This window comes from Orbicella faveolata, unplaced genomic scaffold, assembly GCF_042242905.1.
Source record: "Orbicella faveolata isolate gen_17 unplaced genomic scaffold, um_ofav_v1 contig_48, whole genome shotgun sequence".
In the NCBI taxonomy this organism is placed as follows: domain Eukaryota; kingdom Metazoa; phylum Cnidaria; class Anthozoa; order Scleractinia; family Merulinidae; genus Orbicella; species Orbicella faveolata.
Genome location: NW_028301578.1, coordinates 9,445,819 through 9,462,500, shown reverse-complemented (window position 1 = coordinate 9,462,500; position 16,682 = coordinate 9,445,819). Strand labels below are relative to the sequence as shown.

Here is a 16,682-nt window from a genome sequence, read left to right as displayed (position 1 = left end):
TAGTGAGCTAACCTGGTCTCGTCCATTGTTAATTTATATATCAAAGTCACGAAATGTCTAACCTAGTTTCACGTAGGTTTCACTCATTGTTAACATATTATTTCCGTACCTAAGTCAACAGCATTAGATGATTGACTTACGTCATCGCTAAAAAAAGCCAATTGCCATGCATGCCTCGCTCAAGTTTCCACTCCCAAATATAAAGCTTCTTTCTTTTCAGTCTTGTTTTTGGCGTGGGACGTGGTCTGCATCCCGCTTTTATCAGACTCTATGTGGCAGCCTTGTTACATGCTGATACGAAATTTAACCGTTCTTAAAATGATAACAGAAATATAAAGCAAAGACCTGCCTGTTTGAAATGACCCTTTTTACCAATGTCACGCAATATCAACAATTGTTTGTATTGTTTTTCTTTTTTAAACATAGAAAAGAAAAATCATCCCTGTATGCCGTATTTAGTAATCTATGAAGTTTCATAAGAATCCGTTGCAAACTCGTAAAAGTATGGGACCCCCAGACTTACAACGAAATGTATACCAAGCGGCAAGCGTTGTCTCCCTGTCACACATCATGTAAAAATTGGCAAGTAAGCAGGAGTCCCGCATTTTTATGGGTTTGAAACGGATTCTAATGAAACTTCACATATTTACTAAATTCGGCATGATAAATAGAACGGTATGGTTTATTTTCTTGTTCGAATGAAAAAAAATAAAATAAAATAAAATAAATAAAATAAAATAAACAGGAAAGCGGGACATCGATACAACACCCCATTGTTCTGCATGGTTCAATATTTGAATAGCTTTGAATGATTTCCAAGCATGCATGACGAATGGAAGAATTGAACTGAGTAATTAAAACACACGCATGTACTATTTTAGTTGTTTGGTCGATTCATATAATAACAATTAACACTACCTTCACTTACGGATTATTAAATTCAAGTTCAACAGAATTTCTGTTCTTCGCAACGGACAGAAATACCTTTATTCACTCTTTAAGCGTTTATTTTTGTTATGCGTTTCTAGGAAACAGGGTCAATGGTTCAATAAAAGGGGTTGTTGTTCTCTCGATTGAATTTACTGAGTTGAAAGCGACAAACGTAGTCTCAACGAAAAATTCGTTGATTCTTCGTTAATCGAGGAGCGTTTCTTAATTGACAGATGACATGAATCTAGGGATCGCTAGATATTTGAGAGTTATCATCACTGAGAACTCACTATACGTCTAATGTAAACTGATATACGGTAACAAGGGAAAGTCCCTTAGAAAAATATGGAAATCGCAAGCTTCATTCGAAACCGAAAGTATGGAATTGATTGTTGGGTAGAAATAAGTCACACAAACTTTTTTCTTCACATTTGAACGAAGCTGGATCTCAATTTGCTGCAAATCAACACAATCTTGTCATCTACTTGAAATCTGCCGCTTCCCTTTTTGGTAAGTACATTGTTGTTTCAAGAAGTCCGTCTGCCATACATTTTCCTGCTGGGACGAAGTTCAGCACTTTCGTTTAAGATTTGGCATCATTATATGCGAACCTCGCATCACTAAATGACTTATATTAATGGGTGGAAATGTAAAAAGAAAATTCTGAACGATCGACCATCTGCAAGGTATACTATTTTGCACTGTCGTGTGGCTCGGTTTGGTAAGCTTCGTATCGATTCTGTTTCAAAAGGCTGTGAAATGTTTCTCGTTATATTGCTTATGTTAATGCCATTGTTTCATCTTAATGTATGATCAGGTGCCAATTGCGATTACCATGAGAGGCTCGTTGTGGATTTGCACGCTGTCGGTAGTGCTAATACTGATTCAGATGCAATTTGTGACAGTTTATGCAGGTACGTTGACAAAATGGCCACAGACTTCATCGCGTGACATCGTTGCGTGTTTTCCTGTGAGCCATTTCTCTGCCCAAAATATCATAACAATCAGGACATAATTAATTCAATTACAAGGCTCCTGCTATCGTTGCCCTGCATTTTTCTGGAAAATATTTCTGAGTTGCTATGGTTTTGTATTGCGATAAAGAGTGACCAGTGATCAGTGATCAGTGAACCCTCTTTAAAGTTCCTCATTGCCAATCATTGCGTGGTAAACATGACGCAAAAGAACATAAATTACGTGCTCAAATTCAAGTATTTATTAGGGTCATTATAGAGGAATTTCGCGTGTACAGTTCTTCAAATGGGGTAATCTGTTTGCCTGCCCTATCAGTCACTATAGTTTACCACTAAATTTTTCTTTCTCTTTATGCAAGCCAAATCAAATCCTGTGGTACGATCCCGCGCGGGCACTATCAGGCGTTAAAGTTTACCACTAATTTTTCTCCGATTCTTATTGATTTAAATTGATTCCGTAATGCGATAGTGTTCATCGGCGGACTAACACTATCAGCCCATAGTGCACGTTTGGGAAAAATACCCGAATGGATTGTACTCGCCCTGAAAGTTTTTCTGTAAACATTCCGGCTAATGGAAAAAAAAAAAAAAATAATAATAATAATAATAGTAATAATAGTAATAATAACATAAAAGACGCAATTTGTTGTAATAAGTATGGCTACTCCCGTCGCTTTTCAAATTTTAGAAAAAAGTGATAATAGTTCAACATGATTTTTGAACTGGTGCGCAGAATAAAATTTAGTGGTGAACAATACAGACAATATTAGTTTTTACTCTCGGTCTAATAGTTGAAAATTTGATGTTCTTAAAACTGGCATATTTTCCCTCTAAGCTTCGCGTCTCGAGCAATAATTTGTTTTAAAAAAAATTAATTTCCGCGGGGCAACTACCAGCCGATAGTTCCTTGACAGCTAGAAACACTCCTGTTGTTTAAATAGAACGCGAAGTGAAGGGAAGCAGCTTTCGCTCACACTTTTAGGTGAAGATGCATGAATAGAACTAATCCTCTCATATGGATTTCAGTTCAGTAAAGTTATTACCAAGAAGTAGTTTTTAGGCTGAAAACTCCCGTTAAATAGGTCGCAGCAAAAGGGCTAGTGGGTATAGAGAGGACTCGAGAAAAGCCATTTTTTTTTAAACGAGAAATTAAATTTCTCTTTCTCGTTTTCTCTGTAAGTCAACATAAAAGATTGTTTGCAGACGTGTAAATTCAGTCTCACCTAAAGTGAATACATTTATGGATAATATGAACGCCAGAAAAAAAATAAAAAAATAAATAAATAAAATAAAATAAAATGAAATAAAAAAAAAAATAAATAAATAAAATAAAATAAAATGAAATAAAAAAAAAATAAGTAAATAAATAAAATAGAATAAATATATTGTCTTTTTAGGCATGCTGCAGCGGGAAAACTTAGTAGCGATCGAACAATATAGTAGAGAAAATATTGTTTACTTCTCTGGGTAAAAAGTGACTTTTTACAGTATTATCTACTTGCACAAATCCCATAATACACCTCTTTTACCCCCCCCCCCCCCCTCCCTCCAAATTTTGCATCATTGTTTGCAATTTCTCCCTGGACATGAAGATGTCCCAAAAGAAATCTAAAACAATGCCTATGAACTGTTTTGGGGGGTAAAAGAGGTGTATTGTGGGATTTTTGCAAGTAGAGAATAAAATATTTTCTCTCGAACAGTACTTTCACTTCATGATAGAAATCACTAGCTCACAATCTAAATGATAATTATTTATTGTTATTATCATTAATTGTTATTATTGTTAAAGCTAATAACTGTCCGGGCTTGGAGACTCCGCCGGCAGCCCGTCTAATAAACCATTTCTGCAACAACACGTACGGATCCAAGTGCGTGTTTGTCTGTCAAGATGGATTTGTCATGATCGGGAAAGAAGGGAAGGAAGGAAATGTGACCAGAACGTGCTTACCGTCTGGACAATGGAGTGGAAAACCGATTAACTGTACAGGTACTATTTAGAAATAAGACATAGCGCCTTTTGTCACAATTTCAAATATGTTATGGAAATGTACGAAATCTATGAGATATTTGAAACACCACAATCTTACTACTACGTTTAACTTATTTTAATGACACGTTTTAACTTTTATGCAATGGTTTGCGTTTTCGTTGATTGGTTCTCGTCACATTTGCAACAGTCAGTAACTGTTTGGGGCTATGGAAATGAGCGAAGAGTAAACTTAACTCCATTGTCGTTGGTTTATACGAAAGGGCGGAATCTGCTCCACTCTCCAGTCGCAGAAGATTAACTAAGTCGGTGTTGTTTTAGTAGCGATAGCTCACTGTTTGCTTTTGCTTGTTCGGTTTCTCCTTAAATTGAACCCCACTCTGTATTTTTCAGTCTTATTACATGTCAAGAACGACAAAGCTGGCAAAGTCTTCTAAATACTTCTTAAGCCACTGTTCTAATTGCCAGTGTCTGACTTAGTGGTCAGTGCTTTTCGTCATATTTAGTACGCCGGACAGAACTGTTCTGGATGGACGTTTTACAGCAACAAAAAAATAAAGCAAACAAAGTGACACAAATAATTTTGTCACTGTCTTACTAACTTCCACGCATACAAACGTATATTTATATGGATTACGCGAGAAAGGCTTGCGCTACAACTTGTCCAACCTTGGTAACTGAATCACGTGATTTCTGAGAAAGAAGAATCACATTTGGAGTGTTGTTTTGTAAAGAAACTCTTTACGTGCTGGTGGTTTCTATGTCATGATTTTGACAAGAAAGTACGAGAAAGACTTACAACTTAATTGGCCACTGAAATACGATACTGTCTTTACAAACTGATCTTCTTTGAAGTCTCTAAACTGTTCTTGCCTCAAGATCGATCTTTGCCTGCTTTGAAGATGGCTGCCTTTAGCTTGCGCTTGGTACAAGTCTCAATTTTCGCGATACTATTTTGTTTGAGCGTTGTCGGTCGTGAACCTCAGACATACATACTTTATTCATTTCAACACGGTAAAATCTTCATTAAATTGTTATAATAGTATAAAAAATAAGTTCACCCATAAGTATCCTAGCAATAGATGTCCAACAGTAGCAATTAAATGTAGATATGATGATGGATGCGAATGCAGGCATAACACTATTGAAACAAAGACCTGAAAAAAAAATTCAGGCTTTAAACGGGATTCGAATCCACGACCTTTGCGATACCGGTGCAATGCTCTCCCATCTGAGTTATCAAACCCATTTACGTACACTGTTTTACAAGATTTCCGTGTTGTAGCCTGACTGACAGTTGTTATAAGGTTGGCGAATTTCCCTTTGAAACGTCCAAGAGAGTCTAATTTCCGCAAATAGATGGGTAGGCTATACAATAACAGAGCACCACTGGAGCTAAAGCTACGCTTGCTGTAGTTTGTGCACGGCTTGGGCGAGTCTACTTTAAGCTCAGAATCTCTTAGATTATACAGTGTACTGCGGATGCTAAATAAGTTTTGCAGGTACTCTGGAGAAAGCCCCCTAATTGTTTTAAACATCAGCATCGTTTTAAGTTTGTTTGTTTGTTTGGTTTTTGTGTGTGTGTGTGTGGAAAGATTGTCCCAGTGGAGTCTACTTAAGAGGAAACTTGCTCTTGTGTTATAACTGGACTCGGTAATGACCCTGGCAGCCCTATCTGACAGTTTTTGGAGTTTATCGCTTAATGCATCGTTGATTTCATCACAAACAGAGCTACAATAGTCAACATGGAGTAAAAATCAACGATTGGTATATTTGGAGAGCGGTAATTTCAGAGATGAATGGTCTCACACGGAAGGGCGCCTATGGTTAACGATATCTTCTTGCTCATTTCGTCTATATGCCTCGTCCATGAAAGGTGTTCGTTAATTACTAAGCCAAGTGATTTGGCTACTTAAACTTAAATTTTTGATCGATGTGGCTTCGACTTCAATATCAATTTGGTTATTCAAGAGAGCACTTATTCGTTGATTTGACCCAATTACCATAAATTCAGTCTATGCAACAGTACAGCTTAGCCTATTGGTTACAAGCCAGCAATTTAGTTTTCTTAGCTCCGAGATAACGACACTTTCAACGTCAGCTATTGCACTGTCAGCGTAGGTTATATTTGTGTCGTCAGCGAACATCCTCGCTCCAGTTTCATGAGCGAATTATTAAAATCCGAAGCCGCCCCCCGACCCCGCCACCACCCATAAACACACACTTTCCCTAACTTCAGGATTTTTTATATAAACAAACTGTCATTCAAAGATGGGAATCTAATTAATAAGATACGAAATATTGTCATGATCACAGGGAGCGTAACTTTCTCCAATTCTCATTTGTCGTGACTGCTAGGAATCTAATGTTCTGATTTTCCTGTATTTGCCTTGGAGGTTACTGGTGTTTTGATATTTTACCGCAGAGAGAAGACCACCAACGATGATACCTCGAAAGGGTGAAAAAATCTCTGTAGCAGTCAAAATTGTCTTGGGATCGTTTTTTTCGCTCATATTTCTGATTGTTGTCACCATCGTTCTTTGGCGGTAAGTTCCTAAGCACCAAATAGAATGGTGTAAAGTAGCAGATTTTATCATACCCTAGATTAGTACAGCAGAACATGGCATACCATAATATAGTACCATATAGCATTTCATAACAAACCTTAGCGCATAACGTAGGATAGAGTAGCATAGCATAGCGTAACAGAGTGTAACACAGCATAGCATAGCATGGCATGGCATGGCATGGCACGACACAACACAGCACAGCACGGCATAGCATAGCATGGCATGGCATGGCATAGCATAGCATAGCAATAGCATAGCATAACATTACATAGCATAGCATAGTTAGTATAGCATAGCAATAACACAGCATAGCAATAACACATCATAGCATAGCATAGTAGAGCATAGCAACAGCATAGCATAGCATTACATAGAATAGCACAGCATAACAATAGCACAGCATAGCATAGCATAGCATAGCATAACATAGCATAGCATAGCATTGCATTGCATTGAATAGTATAGCGTAGCGGAGTTGATGTACAAGCTCCATCACGATCTTACGCTGAGAAGTGTCTTGGTGAGTCGGGATTCACCAAACTGCCCAAATACAATGGAACTTTATACAATCACCTTTTCAGATCATTTTCACAGCACATCACAAAATTAGCTCAGGAGAATAGGATTCTTATTTTCTCTGTTATTGAATGCAAGCCTCGTAACATTCACCTGTCAAAGCCAGTAGAAATTGTTGTTCCACACTGCGCAGATTTCAGCAAAGCTAAAAAGGAACGGATATCAACGAGCTGTTAATAGCTGTTGGCAGTTTTTCGTCTCTCTCAATCAATCGATGGATCAATCAATCAATCAATCAATCGATCGATCAATCAACCAATCGATCGATCGATCGATCAATCAAACAGTCAATCAGTCAGTCAGTTAGTCCGTCCGTCGTTAGTCAGTCCGTCAGTCCGTCAGCACGTCGGTCCGTCAGTCCGTCAGTCCGTCAGTCACACAGGCAGGCGGACGGATGGGTGGGCAGTCAGGAAGGCAGTCTATCAATCATTCAAAACTTCATTAATGGCAACTCTAATTATAAATTTCACAAAACATCGCTTTATCGCTTTCTTCACTGCCGGTTGAGTATTTTAGGGCGCTGTTTTTTTCCATTTTAAACTCTACTGAAACTAGTTTTCAATTCTAAGAGGCCAGAAATACTCGAAGAAATGCTCACAATATGGAAAAGTTTTGCGTTCAACCTAGCATCGTTTAACCTCGTAGTAACGTTTGAATTTTGTAGAGGAAGGTTTAAGAAAACTTTCTCACTAAGTTACATACTATTTTTAGAGCGTTTCAAACGGTAAATACGTTAATCTCTTTCTAGTGTGTTGTCTCAAACGAAGACAACATTTTCATCTATTTTTGCGTATTGTGTTACACTGCAAATGTCAAAGGGGCTGAATTGCAATTTTCTCGAATTTTGATCGACGTTCATGCAAAATTGCTAGTAGATCCCACGAAAATTAAACTGTAAACCTAAAATCCAGTGAATAGAGTATCGGACGATTCAAGGCAGTACCGGTCATCTTTTTTCCTCCCTGAATTTGCATCATGTTTGAGTTTTGTTTTAAATAGAAAAACGTGTCTACTCAATCAGGGCCTAATTGGCTCGGAAAATACTAGAAATGAAAGCAAAAAAAGAAAAGAAAAAAAATCACAATATCTTGATTGAACTGAGGAAGAATCAATGTATATATGTGAATGTAGGCTGAATAGTATAAAATTTCAAATTGTCGCGAAGTGAACTCTGAGCTTTCGGTACGATGACCGTTTTTCGTGAATTTCTGCCGTTATGTTGGATATTTCAAAGAACTGACTTGATTTCCTTAAGTTACTTACCTAGGCCTTTAAACTGGCAAAGTATGAGCGAAATCGATTTCTCGACATGTGGCCACATTTGAGAATTTTCTTCGATTGTTACTGACATTCAGTCTTAGAGGTTATCGAGAATTGTCCTCGTTAACAAAATCGTGATTGATCCTTTTTTTAAATGCAAGAAACGTTACAGAAACATACAGCAACTGAAAACAATGCTCTGGTGTACGATACGTGCTACTTTATATTAAGTTCTGGTCCTGAACAATTATATATCATTTTTTCTCGAATTCTCGTCAGTTGTTTACCTGGCAAATATCAATGCATTTTATGTTTGTTTTCGCAACGTTAGAAGACAGTTGGCAGCCACTGTTCTATCACGGAGCTTGTGCACGGGGGAAAATATGGAGGAAACTATTGGACGCGACAATCTTGCATATAGGCAACCAAGGAGACATCCAGACGAATTTGAACTGACACACACGGCATCACCGGATTCCGCACAAATACCCGACCATGTTGACCCTGGAGGTCATTTCAAAACACTGGATAATACAAATGGGGGATCTGATAACTTCTATCCAGACGTTGTCATTAACAGTCAGTCAGAGGTATAGATTCTATGGAAATAGTTTTCTGGGAACCCTTGACTGATCCTTGCCACGGGAACATAGGGCTAACTAGGAGGCTAGTTTAAGCAACATATAACAATTTTCATACCTGGTACATTTGGAAATGATGTTACCCTTGGGAGTAGGTGTAGTATCATACTCCTAGGACATGGAGAGGGAGGCAGTTGAATGATCCCCCCTCTGTCTCTCCCCTCCCATGTAATTCGTTACCTTCTAACGACTTAAGTTATCATCGAACAAAGTTATCGCGTCAAAATGTAACTTTTAGTTCCTTCCGTGACCTTATAAGATTTCATGCTTGAAAATATTTTCTTGCAATATAACTATGTCGGAGAGACATCAGTTGGAAATGTTTCAAACTAGACTGTTCACAGTCCCGTATTTTTCCGTGAGATCGTAGATGTCGATCGTTGAGTTCGATAGGCCGCCGTCTCGGTCTCTTGATGCGAGCGAAAGTAGGGAGAGTACAAAATGCCCGTGGGTAGTGTCGGTGGGGTTAATAGCGTGGGGGTGACTGGGCGGAAAAAATAGGGAGACTCTAACAGCTTCCCTCTGTCTGGTGTTCGCTGCGTTAGTTGCTCCAGCAACGACAACACCTGACTGGTCGAAGGGACAGCAGAGTTCATCAGTGCGTAGCAGAGCGTTGACAACTTGAGTGACAGAAAGTGACATTCATCACTTCGCGGCTAAGGCCAAAATGGCATCGATTTCAAGAGAATTTTTTATTTTTTATTTTGATCGTCTGTCTGCTTCTTGTCTTGGAGGATTTTTGTTAATGCGCGAGCAAAAGGAGACCGTTTCTCGTTTACTCGAAGGGAAAGATGTTTTGGCGGTTCTTCCAACTGGTTTTGGCAAGAGTTTAATATATATAGTTTCGTTTTGGCGAAGGAAATGGCTGAAAGTTCCGTTGGCTGTTCTTATTTCCAACTGAAATTTTACAGTTGATGCCACAAAGACGGCACGCATCTGAATAATTGGAATTCTCTGCGGGCTTTGCCGCTTTTTTTGGAGTCAGGGAAGAGTTCTTCCGTCCCGCGTACATTCGACTCAACTTAGTAAACCTTCAAAATGTTTCGAAATTTACAACACAGTAACATGTATTCATATCATAATCCCTGATTTGAAAGGTTTTTTTTTTTTTTTCTCAGAGGAGGAGATTGTTAATTGATTTGATTAATGGAGGTGCCAAACTGGCGGCCGCGTCCCTTGAACACGAGACAGAGTGAGGCTGTTACAGTCTCCCTATTTTTTTCCGCTAGCCGTGCCCTCCACCACCCCTACCCACGGGCATTTTGTACTCTATCCAGTTTTGCTCGCATCAAGAGACCAAGATGGCGGCCCGTCGAGCTCAACGATCGACATCTACGATCTCACGGAAAAATAGGGGACTGTGAACAGTCTAGTTTCAAAATAACATAGCTTTTTCTCCGCTCTCTTTACCCTGAGGTCAAAGGTCGCTTTTCAGGAAGAAGAGCTCCATTTAGCTCACTGCCTCAGATGCCTCAGATTTTATTTGATCAAAAATTTTATTTCACTGATTTAAAGAAGACTAGAAAACTCGTTTTGGGAATGTCATGCACCACAACGGATTTTGAGCACTTGAAAATAGGCCCAACGTATACTTCTCTCGTTCAGCTGTCTTCCATCATTAGATTTCAAACATTGGTGATATTTAATTTCTAATTCTATTGCGATCTATTTAGCTCTAAATATAAAAGAAAAGAAGTATACACACGGCTTATAACTAGTTTATTATAACAAAAAGGTACCATTTTCGTAGCTTGAAAACGAGGGGAATCCGCTGGATTCACTGAATTTTAGCAGCGAAACTCTACACAATCACCTTCCCACGTCACTTCCAAAATACATCACAAAATTAGAATCCCCATTCACTAGTACTGGTGGAGAGTTGAGCGCACCTTTGGAGTCTGACGTCCGCATCATCGTTCCTGGCGGGGCAATTCCCGCTGGAATAAACCAGTCTATCTTTTTTGAAGTGTTCTTGGATGAAACAACATTGTTGCAGGATATCCCAGACGCACCCGATAAGACTATTATTTCTCCCGTGATTGAATGCGGGCCGCATGACATTCACCTGTTACAGCCAGTAGAAATCATTGTTCCACACTGCCTAGTTTTAAGCAAGGCTAAAAAGGAATGGATTACTGTTTACAGATGTGGACAGTTTTCTGCTGAAGGTAACGGAAGTCGGTTTTTTTCACATTTTAGTTTGATAGGCTATGCCTTCCTCTCATGTGGCCTCGAATGTCGTCGATTGCAAAAAGTTCAAACAAATTTTAAGGGTACACTGCAAAACTCTGAGGCTGTTTTCTTACTTCTTAACCGAGCTCTGGTACCTGGACGCCTAACAAAACAGTGTTGCGTTTAGACACCGGCTGCTTCAAGTACCCAAGTAACATTTAGTCATGCCTGCGTAATAGGTCAAGGCCTTACACCTGGGCACGGACCCTAAATTAAATTCTGGAGTGAGTACTTCAAATTGGAAAAAAAAAGTTGTGTTGAAATTAGCGCCCAGTGAGAAACGTAGTCGGGCACCGTGCTTGGGCACCAAGTGTGAACGTAGCTTAAGGCTGCGTTCACTCTGGCCGCCCAAGCACGGTGCTCGAGTACAATTCTCGCTGACTCCCAATGTTAACACATTTATTATTTTTTTAAGTACTCACACCAGAATTCGGACACACTGCGCACACCCAGCTACAAGGTCTCGAACTTGTACTCGGCCACTACATGGTACTTGGGTACTTGGGATACCAATATCTGAATGCAGTACTATTTTGTAGCGGTACACAGGCGGCAGTGCTCGTGCAGAAAGTGTGAATGTAACCTAAACCAGTATAGTATGGCCACGAGCATTGGCAACGGGTAGGACGCGGGTATGGGTAAGGGTACGTGACCGGGCACGGCCAAAGGCACGGGCGTGATAAGCATTACGCATAAATATGGTATATAGGAATAGTTATAGGCAAAGGTATAGACATGGCCATAATTAACCACGTTAACTAAACTTAACTTTTAAAAAAGAAAATGAATAACAACGCAAACGCTACAGCTATCTATATAGGTTGTTCAAACTGGGAGAGAGTACCCAACGAATCGGAAAAAGTAAGTCAATCTCAGGCCGTCTTCACGGTTAAAGAGGATGTTATCCACATCAAAACTACTACCTTTTCACTCTGGAGCATATTAGCCTGTGGCGGGCCAAGAAGAAAAATAGCGACAGTTTTTGCCAGCAGACCGGATCCCAGAAGCGACCTAATTTACCTACGATTTTACGTCTACAGTGATAACCAGGATTCTAAGAGGGTAAGTGATCAAATGAGCAACAGGAATGAGGGCAGAGTACTAAAATATGCGTTATGTCTGTGTTTGTGCATCCATCGAGCCGTTCATCTGCATACACTTATAGATCTGTCAATGCATAAATTTTTGAAAATAAAGGGATATGTATGGTCGGACGAATGGGTGGATGGATGGAATGCTGAAATGGCCTTCCTCAGGTCTTTGCATTCACCGTTGGTTTCAACCGCGGATTCAAAAAAGTGATTACTTGCAAAGCTACAATGTACAGCACAGTTGTTTCAGATTCCTCAATAGTAGAAAGTTCGAGGCCAATCGTATCCATGAGATGAATTCTGCATCCGTCAACCCTTCTCTGTAATATATACTTTGGAATTATATCTAAGTCCGAAACCCAGAAATTTTCAAGCAAACTGCGAAGGAACCTGCGATGGCAGGATATTCACTCATGACACGATCATGAAATTCGTGTTCACGTGATCACTTTTTTTTAATCCGTAAATGAAACCAACGGTGCGAGCAAGACCTGAAAAAAAGCCGTCTCAACAAACGCCCAGGATCAAGAGTAGATGGAGTAAAGCCGGATAATAGATAGAAAACGTTATTTATTCATTGAGAAATGGACGGATGGATGGATAGATTGATGGCTAAATGGATGGATCAATGAGGCTTTGAATATCGATGTTACTGTTAGTTAGGCGTGAACAAAATAAGTAAATTCAGGTTGGAGCATGTATCAACACTAGAGCGAATTGCAGGATTTTTTTTGCAAAATGATATTCTATGCGTATATACTTATTTGGTCCCACTTTAACATCTTTGGCATTAACTTTTGCTGTGTCTTCCTTCTTATAAGCGCGTGGAGTTGACAGAAAAGGAACGGTTTCCTGGCTCGAAGCCAGCGAGGGAGAAGCCCTTCAGAATGTACAAAGACAACAAAATGATCACAGTGAGACTAACTGATCTTGAAGAAGGCTGGAAGTTTGACAAGACTGGTGATGCACAGGTAAACTGGAAGCTTTATTCCAAAAAGTGATCTATTCAGACCCACAGGTGGCAGTTACAGCTATTTTAATGATTTCTTAGCCTCAAATAAGAACAGATTAAATGCATAAGACATCTCCATCGAGACCAAAAGCTGGTTAACGACAAATAAAACCAAAATTGAAGAAGAAAAATAAAATAAAATAAATTGAGGCCAAAAGATGATAATTGTGTCATCTTTTCCAGTCGTTTTCAGTTATAATATTGGTTGTTTTCACACAAATACGAGAAAGAAAAAACATGAAGGAAAAGGGAAAAGAAAATTTACCATACTAGCTGATCCAACGAGTAGGTTGTAAAGGGCTTCTCTTCGTTTGATGCCTACTATCTTATCACCTATGTTTTAAACCACACTGCTTAGTGACTAAGGAGTCCAAATCTTTCGGTTTTGGATTTCTTGGACTTCCTATCAGGCACATTCTATTACATTATACTCAAGCGAATACTGGGCTTCCTCTCTTCTGAATGTCGAATAACAAATATCTCGTGTTCAAAGACTCAGCGAACGTCCCCCACCCCCAAACGAACTCATTAGTTGTTTTATTTTTCTTTAAGATCGTTATCATCTCATTCTTCAACATCTTTTCTCTAAAAATGCTTCAATAACTGCCTAATCTGTTGTGTTTCATCACTTGTAGATATACAAATACGAGAAAGCTAGAGGAAGTGGATTCCGGTCTAAAGATGCCTGCGATTTTGCTGTTAAACCAGAAGACGGTCGAGATGTTGGAGCTTTTTCTTGTGAAGTAAAGTTTCAACAGGAAGATGACGACCAAGAACACTCATTTTCCGTGTATCCAGGCTTTACGCCTCTGAAGGTATAGCAGAGAGAAATATTTGCTGCAATAGGGGAAGCATATAATTTTTCTTTTGTGATTCATGGGGCAGACGTACAATGGACAGTAAGTCCAGCTTCTTTGTCTCTAAAATGGTGGGATCAGTCACCTTGAGTTTCAAGTTTTGTCTTTCAAGTTGGAAAATCGTTTCAAACAAAACTAACTTTATGACATCAATCCTTTTGATTTCATACATCTTTCTACGGTGAGGGAAGGCAGGGAATCTCACCTCCTCCATAACTTCAGAGCTTCCAAGCAATGATAATTGTCAAGTAAAAGATGTGTGGAACGTCCAATAACATTGCCTTAGCAAGAGAGGAAAGCCACATAAAATAATAGCGTTACTAATGTCACGTTATGATCGTTTTCTGGACTGAAATAAATTTCAGATGAAGTCTCAGAATTTGGCAAATTTTACTTGAATAGCACACTCTACCCCTTCCCTTTCCCCTTCACTTTTTTTTAAATTTATTTTCCCTACTAGTAAATTGAGGAATCTTCAGCAAGTAAAGCAAACTGCTTTCATGTTAGATTTATTTAGGGCAAGCTATAAACTACTCTTCAAACTTTTCAAAGTTGATTTGGCGTTATATCTGACTTGGCATTATTTTCATGTTTGCCTAGCGAGAGAGCATCCATCGAACCTCCGAAGAAGGCCTTGGAGGCGACACTTTCTCTAGTAAGTGGGTTTTCAAATAACACTTAGAGCGACTCGGGAATGGTTTTAATTTCTTGATATTTTCTGAGCCTTCTGGTAAGAGATCTAAAGAGAGAGACAAGCATGCAGACCGAAAAAAAAAAAAAAAATCAATCGCGAAAAATAAGGATGTGTTTGAAAGATTTGGTCGAGAAAGCAAAGAACCAAGATCATTTGGGTCATGATGCACTTTAGATGCACTTTAATCCAACTGCACGTAATCTTGAATCGCCGAGAGGGCAGTCTCTCTTTTCCTCGAAAATCCGTGGGAAAGAACGCAAAACAGGTGAGCCTGGCAACGTGACTGTGAGCGTGATGCGCGAAGCGGCGATGCTGCGAGCTGGGAGTTGCGTGCGAGCTCGCGGCTTCGCATATCACGCTCGCACGCTCACGACTGTTCACTTGTGTTTTGTTCTTGATTGTGTTCTTCCCTACGAATATTTGGGCAAAAGAGAGACTGCTCGCGGTCAAACGAAGGGTTTACTGGCGGAAAAATAAATGCATTAGTTGCTTTTGCTTGCTGATCCACAAGGTAAATATAGCACGCACTACTAATCGTTTTGTTGACTGACGCTTTCTCCTAGGGACTTCGCAATACGAAGGTTCGGTAGACTGGGATCATTATGTCTCGTCATTGGGTAGCGAGCCTGTAACAGAACAACTCATCTATCAAATCAGTCCCGATGTTGGACGCGACTGGAAAGACCTTCTGCGAAGCCTGTCCATGAAGGCAAAGGTCATTGAAAATCTGAGCGAGGATCACAAGCATGAAAAAATTGCCGAAAAGTGTATTCTGGGCCTCTTACAGTGGAAAGAGCTTGACCCTCAGTTAACAACCATTAAAAATCTAGCTACTGCTCTCCGTCACGTGGGTTGCTATGATGCACTTCAAACGTTGCGGAAAAGCGTAAATGATGAATCAAACATCAATGACTCTTAAGGGGGTCTAATAACTTAAAATATATATTTTTTGGCAAAACAGCTCTGTGGAACAGTTTTGTTACCACGTCAAAGGACTTTGCTCTCTGACTTCAAAATGAGCTTTCCTCTTCACATGCCACGATAGTTAATGAATAACTAGCTCCTAAGTGTGAAAAAGTGGTGTTCATTATAAACACGAGAACGTAACAATGAATGGTTCCAGAAGCATGGAATTAAGTTCATCCTGTCCATACGCAGGTTGTCCAGGAGACAAACCTCAGAAAACAGTGTTTTGAAGGTTTTTTCTCGTGAAATTTCGAACAAGTATACTAATATTAACTTACGTAACTAGATTAACTAAATAACAAGGTAAGAAATTTCATAAATTATAAATTTTGGAGGTTTAAGACCTAAATAATCGTGTACTTTACCAATGTTTAAAATTTGACAACATTCGGTTAAAACCCAGTGGAGATATCGTGTGCGAGATATTGGTGATCCGTCTATTTGGTCATTTCGAGAAATAAGGCTCAAACTAGCCCAAACTAGCTCTGCGAACGGGGAGGGCGGGGGGGGGGGGTGCGGTTGGGGGGTATATCAAAAGGTTTCACACAGATGGTCCATTGACTACCCGAATGAACACCAGTCGTAGAAATGTTAACCAAGTATAAGGAGCGTATAAGATGGTAGAGAAAACAATGTTCAGGACCATGATGCAAAATTCTCAAAAGTACCATTTTTAAAGCGTTTCTGTAAAGTATCATTAAATTGTACTGAATTGAATCCATTTTGTGAGTACTTTTATGCTGTAAAGAATGGTTGCTATAGGTGTTGCTGTGCTGAAATATAGCTGTCTGTGTGCAGATTTCTTTACCCAAACGTAAATCAAGGAGTAATTAGCGAAAAATTGTTTCAAAATACGATTTGCAAATGGATAGGGATGTTGAATCTTCATATT

At 39.3% G+C, this 16,682-nt stretch overlaps 1 protein-coding gene and 1 pseudogene across 2 annotated transcripts in view; one reads left to right on the top strand and one right to left on the bottom strand.

Moving 5' to 3' along the window:
• Positions 1 to 16,682, bottom strand: part of LOC149096434 (adenosine receptor A3-like) — a 319,741-nt pseudogene that overhangs the window by 114,181 nt on the left and 188,878 nt on the right. The gene's annotated exons all lie outside the window — the stretch shown is intronic.
• Positions 1,067 to 16,511, top strand: LOC110048870 (uncharacterized). Its single transcript, XM_089280674.1, has 10 exons — positions 1,067 to 1,844; positions 3,694 to 3,891; positions 6,317 to 6,437; positions 8,629 to 8,887; positions 10,689 to 11,106; positions 11,991 to 12,232; positions 13,083 to 13,232; positions 13,909 to 14,088; positions 14,731 to 14,785; positions 15,388 to 16,511. Exons 1-10 carry the CDS (start codon positions 1,736 to 1,738, stop codon positions 15,741 to 15,743), a joined length of 2,088 nt encoding a protein of 695 aa, XP_089136800.1. The 5' UTR covers positions 1,067 to 1,735; the 3' UTR covers positions 15,744 to 16,511.